The sequence below is a fragment of the Polyergus mexicanus genome, unplaced genomic scaffold, assembly GCF_030449975.1.
Source record: "Polyergus mexicanus isolate NDT 795.1 unplaced genomic scaffold, iyPolMexi1.0 SCAF_12, whole genome shotgun sequence".
Classification (NCBI taxonomy): domain Eukaryota; kingdom Metazoa; phylum Arthropoda; class Insecta; order Hymenoptera; family Formicidae; genus Polyergus; species Polyergus mexicanus.
Window position 1 is genome coordinate 8,656,971 of NW_027223332.1, and position 15,907 is coordinate 8,672,877.

The 15,907-nt window shown below is 36.3% G+C and overlaps 2 protein-coding genes across 6 annotated transcripts in view; one reads left to right on the forward strand and one right to left on the reverse strand.

Moving 5' to 3' along the window:
* The window catches only part of LOC138938032 (ankyrin repeat and BTB/POZ domain-containing protein 2), a 39,726-nt gene extending 24,640 nt beyond the window's left edge, over positions 1 to 15,086 (reverse strand). Inside the window, exons 1-4 of one of the 5 annotated variants that reach the window (XM_070304734.1) lie at positions 14,762 to 15,085; positions 5,149 to 5,592; positions 4,360 to 4,635; positions 3,253 to 3,638 (exon numbers count right to left, since the gene is read on the reverse strand). The gene's annotated coding sequence lies outside the window, so the exon portion shown is untranslated. Of the gene's footprint in view, positions 1 to 3,252; positions 3,639 to 4,359; positions 4,636 to 5,132; positions 5,593 to 14,761 lie in introns of all 5 variants that reach the window. The other 4 variants (XM_070304732.1, XM_070304736.1, XM_070304733.1 and 1 more) reach the window with 4 other exon arrangements.
* Mrpl44 (mitochondrial ribosomal protein L44) lies at positions 5,683 to 7,523 on the forward strand. The gene is made up of 5 exons (XM_070304922.1): positions 5,683 to 6,095; positions 6,206 to 6,569; positions 6,645 to 6,729; positions 6,898 to 7,201; positions 7,327 to 7,523. The coding sequence occupies exons 1-5, from the start codon at positions 6,026 to 6,028 to the stop codon at positions 7,449 to 7,451; spliced, it is 948 nt and encodes a 315-aa protein (XP_070161023.1). The 5' UTR covers positions 5,683 to 6,025; the 3' UTR covers positions 7,452 to 7,523.
* Positions 15,087 to 15,907: the final 821 nt, after the last annotated feature.

A 15,907-nucleotide genomic window follows, 5' to 3' on the forward strand; every position in this document is an offset into this window, starting at 1 on the left:
GAGAAATGTTGTTACAATATACGGGGGCCCGGAATTCTCGCCCCGCGCATCATATTTGTGCTCGTGTTGCTCGCTTTGACGAACTCTTATATGCAATTACCCTGCCAAGGTTCTTCCAAAGTGCTTCCTTAAGCGTGCGTTTCAAGAAGGGGGACCCCGTCGTCGTACCTCTTGACGTGTTTGGCTGCTCTTTCGGGGAATCTTTATCGATGTAATATTCGCCGAACCTCATCAATACGACAGTTCTCCAACTTGGAATGAACGAAGTGGCAGTCATATAAAGCCAGTATTTCTCTTTTTTGCAGCAATTTTTTGTTGATAAAAATCATGTGTAAATTGTGAAAAGAAAAGATTTTTTTCTAATCAAAAATTAATGAAAGTGGGAAAGAACTGTCCTAAGAACGGTCTTGTCCTCAGAATTTAAACAAAAATAAAAAAGGCGGAGGTTGCGGATATCGTCTACTTTACATTGTACACAAGACTGGAGACAATTTTTGTAAAATTTTAATATGTATCGTTCACGCTTTTTAAAAGACCAATAGGTTGCATATAAATATATAGATTACACGGCTCAATATATATATTCTCATTTCGGTGACTTATTTAATAACGTACGAGGCTCTGAAGTAGCTGATTTAAAATAAACGGACCCGCCAAAAATGACGTTGTGTCCTGAAGTGTATTTTTAACTGAGCTCGACTGGTCTCACACACATACACATCTTTTTAACTGATCGGCCAGATATACATGTACACACATATCTGGGAACGAGCGAGCGTGTATAATTGTGTCCGGCATAAGCCTATCATTTGCCAAAAGAAAATCAAGGTCAACCGTTAAGTGATTTTGCAAAAAGACGAACTGGATGTTAAATAATTCTCGAACTAATATTCCATATTAGTTTAAGAAAAAGATATTTTGTTATAAGATGATGAACTTTCATAAGTAGTGCTCAATACAAAACAATACAATAGAATATAAACAATAAAATATTGTACTATAACACACAAATAAACATATATAAAAAGATTAAAAAATGGTATATTATATATAATATATTATTTTGTATGTATGTATGTTGATATGCATTTTATATACTGTATTTGTATGTACTGTCATTTTTTTTCATTTAATTTTATTTATTTTTTATTTATTTCTTTTTTTTATTGTTACTTTAATCTTCTTTAACTTTTCAATCAGCTTAATCTTTTTGCAATATACAATCATAAAGCATAATTTCAAAACTTACTAAAGATAAAATTCACATATAAATCTGTGATTTGGATTAAAATTCAAGATTCTTGAGTTTTACAAATAAAGCGTAAAAGTAAAAAAAAATTGACGTTAAAAAAATTATAGGATATTATCAATCAATTCCCCGTCTAACTTTTTAACAAAAAAAAAAACGTCAAATATTAGATTTGGTTATTATTCTATCTGTCTTTGTTAATTTTTAGTAATAATAATTAAAATAAAATGTGCGTATTTTCCTGGAAATATACTTGCTTTCATTAACTTTTTTTCTACCATATTATTACATATCAATCAGGTAAGAATGTGATATCTCCTGTGAATATACGCTCGGCAAATCAGGAAAGTGGTTAAAATGTATGACGATACAGCGATGCCTTCGAGGCGACACCTGACAGCTCGTCCGACTCGTCTCGATCAATTCGCTGATGATTACCAGTCCCTCGAGGGGACCGATCGCATCATGTATTGCAGAGCGTGCTAATTTTAGTTAAATAAATTTTCCTTCCTTATTTATATATCAATGTAAAAAATACAATTTGTGTTCTAAAAATATTCTATAAAAATAGAATTAAAAAGTGTATAAACAGTAAAAAGTGTATAAGTAAAAATTCAAAGAAATGGAAAGATAATTTTGTATAAAACATCATCAAATAACGTATAATCTACATGTTAATAAATTTTAATTAAAGCGTCATTTTGTTAAGAAAAATATTTCAAATATATCCTTTTTTGGATCCTCATTGTATAATGTACTCTTTTAAAGGATTTCAATCTGCTAACGCGCGAAAACTTTCTTTCAGTTTGGTTTAATCGCTCCAAGTGTTGAAAATAATCGTTAGATAGAGCACACTGTCTAAAACTTATTAAAACTTAAAAAAATGTCAAATTCCGAAAAAAAAAATCAGCTCTAGAAACTTGGGAAATTCTAAATTAAAATATTTCGAAAATTCTTTTTTTCTTCACAAGTGTGAGGAATAATCGTTAGATTTCTCGAAGAGCTAAATTCCGAATAAAACGTCAAATTTTTCATTCATGATGGCTTTTAAAATTTTTTTCAAACATCTGGCATTTTTTTAAGATTTCTAGATAGCATCTTAGAAGTTTTATTAAAAAGTATTAATACTCAAATCGATTTTGATTGAAATAAGAAAAAGATCTCTATTTTTTTTTTTTTTTACATTTAATCATCACATAAGAACCGGAACTTTATTATGGTTACACCGACATTCTATTTTATATCCTGGGAAGAAAAAAAGTCTATATATAATCAAATATAAATATATATAATTATATATAAAATTTGTCTATATTTCTAATGTATTTTCTTTCTCTTGTATAATCTGTATCCATATATACAGGAAAAATAATAAAAATAATTAAAAGAATAATTTTCGCATTGTTTTTTTTTAATAAATTTTGGAAAAAATAAAAAACAGATTGCCCATATATAATTATTTATAAATTTATACATGATTATATATGCTATTCTTTCCTTATTTCCTCAAATTTTATTTTTTCTAAAAAAACAATGCAAAAATCATTCTTTCTCTTCTAATTAGTTTTTAATTATTCTTCTAATTGTTACTGTATATACGGACAGGAATTATACAAGAAAAAGAAAACTTATATAGACATTTTCTGTATAATTATATATATTTATATTTGTGAGATTATATATTTTCCCAGGTAATTTTAAGAATGAGGCATTAACTTTACGGAACTTGCCTACTTGCACCGTTTTTTCTTCGTTTATTTAGTTCGCGAAATGTTAACAGATTACAAAGATTTGAAGATTTGCCCGATACAGCTGAGCGCGAACGTGTGGGTGCGGACGAAAATATGATAGTCGGGGTGCGTGATACTCTTGACGCGGTGTTGAAACCCGTATGTAGGATACCTATACGCGGCATTGAATATACATGTATGTACGTATATATACGCGGCGTGGTGTAAGCGACCGCCGCATTCCAAGAGAGCTGCCCAAACTAAAGCTTATACCTTATACATCACGCGAGCTCTCTCTTTCTCTTTCTCTCTTTGTCTCTCCTGTCCTCGCGCCCGCTTCATCGCGATATCTTCCCTCCGCACCTCTTTCGTTCATCACTCCAAAGCGCTTTTTTTTCTTCCTTTCCTCTCGTTTTTTCCCTCTTCTCCCACTCTGTCCTTCCTAGCGTCTCTCGCAAGAATCCGCGCTCATCTTGTCCCTCTACTCGAATGAAATTTACATATTTCGCTCTGTTTTACTCTCCTTTTTTTTCTCTCTTTACAAACGTCATGTGACACCTGATACAATCTCATCGGCGTCATCAAATTTGATTTGATCGCGAGATCTTGTGGCATTGATATTCGTGTGCGTCGCGCTGCTCTTACGAGTACTGTATCTTCTATCGGAATAAAATACACACAAGAATAGATTCTTATAAAGTCAATTAATTTCGATCGGGAGTTAATCATCTTTTTAAATTTTTCCATGTTACAAAAGAAAAAGAAATATTAAAATACAAGATTTAATATAGCTTAAAGTAAATATTGACCATGCTTTAACGGTCCTAACGGTTCACGTTTCAAGATCTCATAAGCATTATCTAAATATGAAGTAAAATTTAAGACACAAGAGCAAAGAGAATGACTTGAAATTCTCTCTAATACTGTGAAATTCTGTTTTGCATATTCAATCGAAACACTTGACTAAAGTTATATTTTTATATATTTATATGTTTTATAAGTTTATATTTTTATATTTTATAAGTTATATTTTAATTGTACTTTTCTGTACTTTTAGCAACTCCTTCAGAAACTCAATGAGAATTCTAATTAGCTTCATTTTAATATTTTTGAAAGCGATAATCAATTGCATTTTCGGCATTTAAATTAAAGTAAATGCATATTTTCAGATTTTTTTATAGAAAATGACATGAAAAAGAGAACGAAATGTTCGGAGTAATACGTTCATTTTGACGTTTATATAAATTTGCCTTAGTCAAATGATTTTTCAGGAATGTTAAAATAGGCATGAGCAAACAGAATTTATGATTGATGGGCTCAAAACGACCAAAGTCGTTTGTCCATCCACCTGTTCTTGATTGCGAATAAAACGTGGCTTACCAAAAATCGTTCAACGCGTTGACAGAAAGGGGCATGTCCTCGCGCCGTCGGGCACATATCTGGGAGTCCGAACAGAAACGAGAGTTCTTACAAGCGAGAGCTCACGACGTTCTTCAGCAAATTTTCGTCTCACTTGCACCGTTTTTTCATCAAAAGCAACAGACGTGTTCTTCTTAGAGCTGTGTACTATCTATTATAATCTTTCTCCTCTTATGATGAGATTTTAAACAGATCGAAAAAGTTTCCTTTTCTCCTATCTCGTAGTATCTTCTTTTCCTATAAAAACACATATACTTTACTTTTACAATTAATATAATCCATTAAGAGTATAAGAAGCTTAAAAAAATATAAAACAAACACGAAAAACGCTGTTTTGTTTTTTGTACAATTTGCAAAATTGTATAATGACAAAAATTTCAATATTCGAAAAAGCTTCCAATCAATATTAAAGTCAAATAGTTAATAATAAATAATTACATTACTTATTTTTAATTTCATATGTTTAATCAATGGAAAGTTAATTTGTCTACTTTCAAAAATCCAAATACCAGCATCTAAACACAACCTCATTAACGGAAGTTTCTTCCATTTCACTCCATTTTTCTCTGTATAAAATTCTGTTATAAACTATGAAAAACGCGATGAGAATCCAATTTAAACTTCGCAATTTTAAATTTAAATCCGATTCGAAGATCGATTCTTTTGCAATTAACAATAAGCACAAAATTGTTTTCGCTACCAGCGTAGATCGCGAGATCTCTTTCCTTACGTACTTCAAGTAATACGAACTTGGAAGGAAGGCCAAAGAAACAAATCTCTCTCGAGCGATGCGCGTGGAACTGTAAACACGCCAGGGCCTTTAAAAAGATATCTCTTTCTCTCTCGTGCACGGCAGGGCAAACCGTCGAGACGTTTATAGGATCAGATCCGATGAGGACGGCCGATGATTGTCTCCGTAGTTATCGCTCCTTGTGATTCGAAATTCTCGCGTTGATATCACGTACACGCATTCGCGCCGATTTTTCACCTCGATCGCGCACCCCTCGCGACCGCGCACTCACGCCTGACCGCCGCCGCTTTTCGCCAACTGTCAATTACAGCCAACACAGTTGCCGCGTTTATGCAGCATCCCGATCCGATCGCTCTTTTGTGGTCCAGAGTCCAGAGAGATCGTCCAAGAAAAATATAAAAAAAACTCGCGCGAGATTGTGGAGAGAATCGCGTCAGCGCTACCTAACGGACATTTTTAGAAATCATTACTTAATATAATATGAGTTATCGATCGTAGATAGTTATATAACAAGGTATGATAAATGTATTTGAATTTTCGTTTTTATCGTTTGGAGCTGTGTATTTTTTAAATTTATTTTATTGTAAATATAAAATTCTGTTAAAAAAATTGCTGATCACACGCGAGGATTCATACGGATTAAAAGATCGAATAAAAAATGAAAGAAAAGTAAATTTGCCGCGTACTTTTGGTAAAAAGGCTGATTGTCAGACGAAATCGTGCTGCCAAGTTCGTGTGTTTATAACCTAAATTAATAGGCTGCTGTATCGAGTTGTAAATTATTCGACTGGAAATATCTGAATATACTGACAATCTACTGATAGTTGTTGAACAATTTCTCCAAAATAATTTATATAACAAAATTATCATTTTATTATGAACGTCTTACGTTCGTGTGTTAAAACTATTATCCTAAGTAAAGGAGTGCGCTCTTTAAATTACGAAGGTTAGACTTACTTCTTACAACATATTACATCGTTACACGATCTTATTAAGAAATAAATAGAATTGTGATATTTTGTCATGTAAAGTTTATCTATATAATTTTATTTACAGGGCAGAGATGTATTAAAAGATGGGTGGCTGCAACGCAAATAGAAATAACTAAACGCAAGAGGAAGTTACCTGAACAAAAACCAAAGCGTAATACCTTTCTAGAGTGGAATAGATCTGCAGAGATTTATGCATTTAATAAGAGACTATCCGAAGATTTCAATTTTGAAAAATTGGAGCAAGCCTTCACTCATAGATCGTATGTCATTCGAGAAGAGCAACGACAGAGAGAAATAGGAATAGAAGATCCTAAGCTTGATATACAGGATAACACGGATCTTATTATAAAAGGCGAAAAGCTTACTTCAGAAATTGTACAAAATTATTTAACCATAGCTTTACCTCATGCACCTGAGAATGTCATAATGTATGTATTATTCAGATTTAAATTAAAGATAAATTTCGTGCGTACATTGAATAATAAAATAAAATTATATTCCAGTTCATTATACGATTATCTTCTTTCTGAAGAAAATCTCGCCAAGGCAGCTTTTCATATTGGTACAAAAGATATTATCTTAACTGAAGTAAGTAAATATCCAATAAACATGAATTTTTTTTATATTAATTCAATGCTTGATATGTCTGCTAGAAAAATTATGTATTTAATAAATCTGTGTGTGTGTGTGTGTGTGTGTGTGTATAGAGGTAAAATAAATCATTTTTAATTTCTCATTTCTCAATTGATATTTTAGGAACATCCAGTAGCAGAGAAAACTTTAGCCGACACATTTTTTGCACTTGTTGCGGCACTCGCGGAAAGTGTAGATGCGAATCATGCGACAAATTTTGTTAAGGATTTTCTAATTGTAATACTAGTTGAGAAAGATTTAACAGAAATCTGGAATCCAGCTGAACCACTCGAAATTTTAAACGAAATCCTACAGAAACAAAAAAGATCGCCCGCCAAACCGAGGCTTATCGGGCAAGCGGGACAAAGTACACTTTTAGCCGCATATCATGTAGCAATGTATTCTAATAAAGAGTTTTTAGGTTCAGGTAAGTGACAATGGGTCGTGTTATTTTATTTAATATATTTCATTTAATTTATACATTTAATATTATTTATCTATTTCTTTTATATACTATATATATATATATATATATATATATTTTTTTTTTAGGATTTGGTCAAACGATTCAGGAAGCCAAGAATGTAGCTGCCATAAATGTTTTAAGCCGAATGTTTGGTTTATTAGATTCTAGTAAACCAATCAGAATCGATAAAACGATACATATATTCTCATAAAAAAAAGAAACGTAATTTTTAATTTTTCAAAGAAAATATTTAGTATAGTAATATGAGATATTAAAAAATTTTTGTAAAATATAAATAAATATACATAAAATATTAAAAGTCCGAAAAGGAGGAGATATAATTATCTACAAATTTATGAATAAGATATATCTCATTGAAGTTACATAGTAATCATAGTAAAACTTGTTTTTTTGTTGCTCTGCCAAAATTTATATATATTTCTGTGTTTTTTTTTTTTTTTTTTTTTTTTTTTTTTTTTTTTTTCATCAATTACATATTACATGTGTGTGTGTATGATACATATATAAAGTACAATATAACTGCAATGAGGATATAGGAATCTTAAGACTTATTTATACGCTTCAAGAAAACGCAAAATCATTGGCTATCTCGTTGGTGCTAACAAAATCCTCCAATAATCGTCAATGCGGTCTAGTGAAAATGGGAGAATACGATTCTTAACAACTTAACTCACAAGAGGGCAGCAACAACGGCGAGAGTCCGCGTTTTATATATCTTTATATAAGTTTCTATTCTATCTGATCTTAGTTGAAGCGAGAAAAACAGGCGCATTGCACAAATGCATGTTGTGCCGGAGACAAATCTCTCCGATTAAGCTTCGGATCATGCGATCTTATCGATGATTAGAGTCTTTTCTACTTAAAAACCAGAATGTCAAGTTTGCACTGCACGATACTTAGAAACCTACTTAGATCACGACTTTTCCAAGAGATTAATTTTTTTGGTGGAGAGTTTAAAATCTCTTTATTTATGTAAATGTTTTATGCAAAAATGTAAAAATAATTCCTATGCTTACTCGTGAATGAAGTCGTGAATGAAGTCGTAATTCTTCTAATTATTACACACCGAGAATGAAATTTATTAAAATTCTAACGTTGTGTGAAATTTTCATCAAAAAATTCTTATTTACATATTTTTCTACATTTTTGCAGTGTATACTTTGCAAACGCATAATGAAAGCTGCATACCTCGTGAATGTTAAATAAGGTTTTTGTATTCAGTATGAGAAAAAGATGTGTTTATATATTTAATCCTAATTTTTATTCCGAAATGTATTTTTAGTCTTTTCTCTTCATCGACTCGGAGAATGTTCGATACCGATTATAACGCAAATCATTGAATTTCGTATGCGGATGTGATTACGAGGATGAAAGGAGACTCTGTGCACGCACAGAAGTAACAATCAAAGTTTGAGCGCGACAATTTCTGGCAGATGGCTCCGAAAATGGATTTCCGCGAACTCGCAGCTCGCAGCAGCTACCTTTAACGATGACGATGCCGATGCTCTTGTGGAAATGACGCAACTAACTAATGGAACTAACTATTCAGCTGCTAATGTTCGTAACGCACATATGCGACGAATGATGTTTAACTGTCGCCAGATGCAATGGCCGTTCATTAAATGACGAAGATATATCGAGGACAGCAGCACGATGGCATCGAAATCGAATAAAGGAGATTCATCAAAGAAATCGATATAAAAGAAATATTTTTATGGAATTTAAGCACACACATTCTAATTTTTTTCCTGTTTTCTATCTATAATATTTTTTTTCCATATTATAGAAAATTTTATTCGACATTAATTATATTATATTCTCTTCATTTCTTTCTCGAAAACTATAAAGTGCTAAAATTATTGCCCGAAATAGCCTTTCGAAGGAATATATCAGTCGGAGATCTCTGGATCTCGTATAACTTTAAAATTGTTCACCGTGATATGCGTTTTATGAATCGATTAAAATTGATTGATTAAATTGATTGATTAAAGCAACTGCCAATTTGATTTAATAAAAATTGCCGATAAATAATTTCTCGCAGAAATCGAGCAATTTATATTTTATGGAAGAGAGAGAGAGAATGTTTATATATCGTGACAAATATTTTTATTCCAAAAGTTATTCGATTGCAAATGCAAATCTATCGTATCATTTTTCAAAAACTGTATATTTTTATATCCTAGTACATAAATACAAAAAATGTATCGATTTTTTTTTTAGATCTATCTCTTATCCATTATTCGAGTGAGAAAACGACGTTGAAAAATTCGTCTCTCGTCTAGAATAACCGAAAAATTTTCTCGTCGACAATTCTCCGATCGTTGAAAATATTTCGAAAAATTATCGGTTTCTCACGCACACTCGCTTATTTTCACGCCGCAATCTTTCTTCGCACAGCACAGGTAAATAAGAAAAGAATCGCTCGACGCGTGCAGATACAGCACGCGCGTCCGCGCACAAGTCACGCCTTGATAAGCACCATCGCCGTAAAAAAAGATCGTCGTCGTATTTTCTAGCGGTATCTCGACGCCAATGACGACGACGTCGAGGATCGATTTCGCGAATAATGGAAACGACCACCAGCTCGTATCACTTTCGCGTCGCACGGTCCTTGCACTTTTAACGACGGAATTTGCGAAATTGCTGACTGGTGTCATTGATTCGCAAATTGTTCGAGAGGCCAAAATTGACCTTTAACGTGACGTTAGTACGTGACGTAAATTACACGCAAAAGTTATGCAACGGCAATATTAATAGATGCATATCTCCAATCCGATTGTTGTATTCTCTTTTATATATTTTATTTATTTAATAAAAATTGCTCCGTTTTTCTCAATGCATCTTGTCGATACGTATCTCCTCGTCTAATGCGCGATCGTAAATGCAGAAAGTAATATTCCGAACGGGAAACACGTTACATCGCTAACGGGAAACGCTATATTGCTAGTAGACTGGGCGACACATAAAACGCATTCGTCGTGCGAGCGCGAGTTTATGATACATTGCCTCCTACTTCTAACAACAGGAGAAAATGAAACGAGGCAAATCAAGCGGGTTTCGCGCACTTTGATATTTTCAATATGTAAATGTTATTCGTCGGGACGCGTAATACGCGAGGGGCGTCCGTTGTTTATCCGTTCACAACATTTTATCGACTTTACTTTTCGCACTTTATTATTCTACGTGATCGCATGAAAATTTTTCATACGCCAGCATTTTAAACGCGAGATCCACGATTCCAAATATAGAATCGCGCGCGTGTCAAACTGCGAACGCAGTAATAATTGAGAGATCGAAAAAATCTCAGAAACATTATTTAGAAAAATGTATTATCTTAGGGAAAAAAAAAAAAAAAAAGAAACAGCAAATAAAATTGTCAAATATTCTCCTCTGATAACAATAATACAAGCTATAAAAGAAAGAACACTTTTCATATATGTTTGCTCTTCTCTCCTTCGTCATAAAAACTTTTACGAGATTGCAAAAATATTTGATCTCTAAAACATTTGACAATTTCTCTTTATATAATATTTCTGAAATATTTAAATTTCGTGAATAATCGAAAAAAAAAAAAACTTGCATCGTTCGGTATTAATCGTAAATTCAAATTAAAATTGTATATAAATACATGAATGATCACAAATCGTTTTTTCATTGACCCCCTATTTTTAAATCTATGATCGTAGCTTGTTGTTATTAGGTTACATGCGCGTCCGCATACAGCAATTTAATAAAAATAGCAGGTGTACCATGTTGTATCCGTTCTTTCTCTCTCTCTCTCTCTCCCCGGGATGGAGGGAGTTCGCTATCGCAAACTGCGTATGCAATTTCGAATCGTATAAATTGCGAATTGCGGTTATTAAATCCGTCGGTTTACCGCCTGTACTAGACTTGCGCGCGTTTCGTGTCCATAAAAAAATAGATCAATCGCCGGAATCGTATATTCCTTCCGCGAGAAATGTTTCTCTCGTACGTCAGACTGTACACGTGTACGCGTGGAATTTCGGTCGCCGAATCGACGAGATCGTCAAAGACGTAGGCCCAATTTTTCGCCGGATTCGACGAAGCGATTGAATATACGATCCTGAAATTTTTCTATATCGGTCGCAGGTATAATATTGATTATTTATGATCCACGCTATCCCCTTTAAGGTGGTTCATCCTTGTCCCCGTCCGCGCGTCGTACCTCCCCGCCATGCCGCCACTTCTACCAGTCTCCGACCGTCTCTGTCTCTTGCCCGTCTTCTCGCTCTCTCTCTTTCTCTCTCCCTCTCCTTCCCAGCGCCCTTCCTTCTCGCTCGCGCTCGCTCGCACGCCCATGCGCGCACACAAACACACATCGTACACAGACGCCCATTCTCTCTCTCTCTCTCTCTCTCGCATTATTCCCCTACTGGCTCTCCATTCCTGCGTGTAACGACTCAATGGCGCTGCCACACCCTTGCGCCATCCAGTAATCAGTGCTATTGTTTTATAGTTCCTCTTCTCTACTATTGCTTCTCGATACTAGGAAAGGCGACCCATCGATCTTCCATTCGACTAGAGGTTCGGGAACGCCGACGTGCCTCGATTCGCGCGAGCCGATCAAAGTGAGCCAGGCTGAACCGAGTCGGGACGGGAAGAACGGTACGAGGCTCTTTTACGGTCTGACTCTGGAGGAGCCCGTATTCGTTCGCCGCGCGTTTCGAGATAAACGTTCGACTAAAACTTGAGATGCGTTTTAAAATACCCGCATTATACGCCATCGCGCACAGATCCAGTCACGTTTTAGAAATTCTTGGCGTTCTAATACGTGTACGATGCGGATTCCCTCACAAATCGAGGACGTTAATAACGAGATACCGGACGCGTCTATCCCAGCCACGTCGAAGAATTCTCTCGAACGCGTGTAAAACAATATCGAATGTACAAACGTATAGGGACTTAATATTCTTGCCAGACTCGAGACGCAGTAGGCGTCCAGATAAACGAGCGTTTAGGGCGCGGCCCTCTCTCAACTTTGTCTTGTCCTTCGAGAAACCCCGAGTTTGACGATCGTTAAGACATACGTCGTTGGTTACAAAGCCGGCAATGATGCGGCATCCGCGCAAGAGTAGCGCAAAATCCACTTCCTCGATCCGTTCTTGTGCGCCGGTGTGAGTATTTAAAGTGGCGCGAGTCTCTCGGAAAGAGCGAGATCGTAAAGAGTCACCGGATGCATGCGTCGAGAGAGAATCGCAAACAAGCGCATCCTCGTCCAATATATTACCTCCGCGAATTACCGCGCGGGCAAGATGTAATCTGTCCAACGGTATTTCGTCGTCTCGCTCTTTGCTCGTTTCGTTATAACGTTACGAGTGTACGCTCGTTTGTTCGCTGATAGAGTAACGTTTCAGATCGTCTCAGATCGTCTCAGATCGGACGATATATAACGTCGGTGGAACCGTCGCTCTCACTTTGCCGCAATCGTTACCGCATTGTGTCCGCGTCTGGGAAAGTCTCTTCCTACGATTCTTCGGGCGACAGAATGTTTTACGCGAACGATGCAACGTTTCGAAATAAAACATTATGTATGTATGTATGTATGTGTGTGTGTATGTGTGGGAAACATGTGTGCAAGAAATGTCTGGCTGCGATATTTGTGCCGAGATGTACGCACAATACTATGTATAGTTTCTCTCATTCCTTTTCAGCTACGAATTATTTGATCATTACAAAATCTATGTTTTCCCGGGGGAAAATTGTATAATATATTCTATTACATATTATTCATTACAAAATTATATATATATATATATATATATATATATATATATATATATATAAAACGAGAAACAGAGAGAGAGAGAGAGAGAGAGAGAATATATTATTGTAATATTATGCACACACAGCATCAATTGAATTATATACATAGTAAATTTATTTGTTGCCAATTTGTTTCGCTCAATTTCAACAAAAAAATATTGTAAAGTTATAAGAAAAAATTTCTAGCTTATTGTATAAATAATAGACAAAACCACAATTTATTTACTTATATTATACCAGTCTATTTCTTTTTAAATTATTTCAAAATGTAAAAACACGTAAATGTACGCGACGTTAAAAGCAATGACATTAAAAAAAAAAAAAAATAATAATAATGCCAAAACCGCTCACAAAGATGTATGCGGGGATATTCTCGCTCCTTTTTTTTCTGCGTAATTTTTCAAAAAGAATGTCCCCCAGTTTCGAAGTGTCTCAAGCCCTTTTCACAAAAGTTGCATAGTTACAGAGAATAATTCCCCGTGCGTGAGGCATTCGCGCTGTGCAGTATGCGCCGACATTAAAGTACACGTCGGCGTTTAATCGATAAAACGGCGCGAGTTCAAAATTCCCTTTCCAAATATCTATAGGAAGTAACGGAATCGCGTGTTTATATACAAACGAAAGCTGTGCCAATCCCACTGCCTCCAAAGTACATACTATACGCACATATATATATATTATATCTATAAATAATATATACAAGTATACTTTAATTTCGCATGCAATAAATGAAACATTTGTACACATGACGCATTAACACGTATACGCTCTCTTATCACGTTTGCTTATCAAGTTCCGTGTGAGAACGCGCGCAAAGAAATGAATCAATCTCCTTACGCAGATTCCTCCGGGGAAATCGGAATCTCTCTCTTTCTTTCTCTCTCATGGCTAATCTGAATTTTTCTCGCGCGCTATCGAGATCGACCGACTTCATCTTTGCTCGCTCAAACGAGCCGCGTGTTTATCCGCTCTATCGCGCGAAACTTTCGGACGCGGCCGACACGAGTGCGCGGGGCGTCTGACCTACTAACTTGTTTTGTTTAACTTATTCATTGTCCGATCGCGCGGGGTCGTAAAAAGGCTGTAGAACTCGCGACGTATACGACGTCGCGCTCATTGCGTATTAATGACCGGGATTTGTCGGGACTCTCAGACGACTGCTATAAGTTGAACGAAAGTGTTCGAATCCCGAGATGTTATCGATACGATCGCGAATTGAATTTTCGTCCAATAAGAATGTGAAATAGAGAGCATCGGAAAACAATGACGTGATTTTCGTCAACAAGCGTATATAATGCGAATATTCTACAATATATTTCCTGAAATGTCCATCGATCTCTAACCCTCTTTCTTTTCGGTCTTTGCCGAAAAACGAGATGAGGATTCGACGCGCGAAAGTAATTTATGCGATTCGCAGAAGCGGAAACGTCTCTCGTACGATTCAATAGCGGCTCGTCTTGCGACGTGGATGAAATTATCGTAATCCCGAGAAGCGGTTTCGTCGCGATAGCCGCGATAGACGGCGACAGAAATCCGTGTGTCCCAGGGTGCGTATGCAAGTGCGTCGAACGAGGAGAATCGCGCGATCGACGCGTATATAAATGTGTGCATTTCGAATGCACCAAACGCTTTTCTGAAATCTCGAGAGATCGGGCGGAAAACTTCGTAGTCTGCTATCTCTTTCTCTCTCTCTCCCACCGTTTTCTATAACCTAACCTCTTTCGTTCGTTCCACACGTTCGTCCTCTCTGCCCCACCTTCCCCTCGTTTATTCATATCACTCTATCTCTCGCCAGCGCGCGCTCGCTCGCTCTCTCCCCGTCTCTTCCATCTTCTCCAGCGCGGCAAAACGGGATTCTTTCCTTCTCTGATCCGCCGTTCTCCGTACACTCGTGAGTGTTGGTGGATTGCCTGGCGTCCGTGAAGGCCCAACGTTGCCGCGCGCTCGCCGGCGTTGCCGCGAAGCCCGGCGTGTCGTACCGTCTCGCTTCCGTGCGCTCGTTCGATCTCGCTCCAACTTTCTTGTCTCCGCGCGGCCGGGATCAACAGTACACCTCTCTACCCCCTCCCTCACTCCCTCTACGAGTCTATCCCCACCGCTGGAGCTTCTCTCCTTCCCCTTCCTCTCTCGCCGCTAGGTGGCCGGCCTGCTTGTTCGCTCGTGCTCTCGACGCAGTGCCGTACGCGGCCATTTTGCATGCCCAACGTCACGGCAAAACCACGTCGATCGACGTCGGAAATTGCGAGAGTTTTGCCTATCAATATAATCCCTCATCGGAATATCGCGGATTGTATTTGATTTACGTCGGAATATTATGTAACCTTCGTCAAGATTCAAGCGTGTCTCCCATCTCTAAAACGAATATCTTAGATATAAAAACAATGTCGAAATAAATTATATGGCGCATATATATATAAATCGTCTAGTTTGATAAACATTTTTAAATCTGTTTAGAATTTATATATAGTAGTAGTAATATATATAAGTAAAAACGAGTCACCTCAATGATTCGTTAAAATCGACCGGGTTACAAAATATATGTTTATACAAGTCTTGTAGAAAGACGTACATATGTCGCGAAATTTTATTATCGTATCGTTTTAGTTTCTTCAAGAAGCAAACGCAATTGAATCGACACGCGTTTACGAAAGAGAAACAGCGCAGACGGAGCGGAGTGTCTCGTTTGTATCGAACGCGTCGATTCCTCGGCACCATTATTCGCACGGATCCGTCTGTTTCGCGTTGATCGTTAGACGCGTCCGGCAAGCGAAACGAGAATATATCCCGATAAAATTCGCGATATATATCTGCAAACGAACGATTCTCCTTTTGAAACGCGTTGCACACCGAGACGGCAGCTTG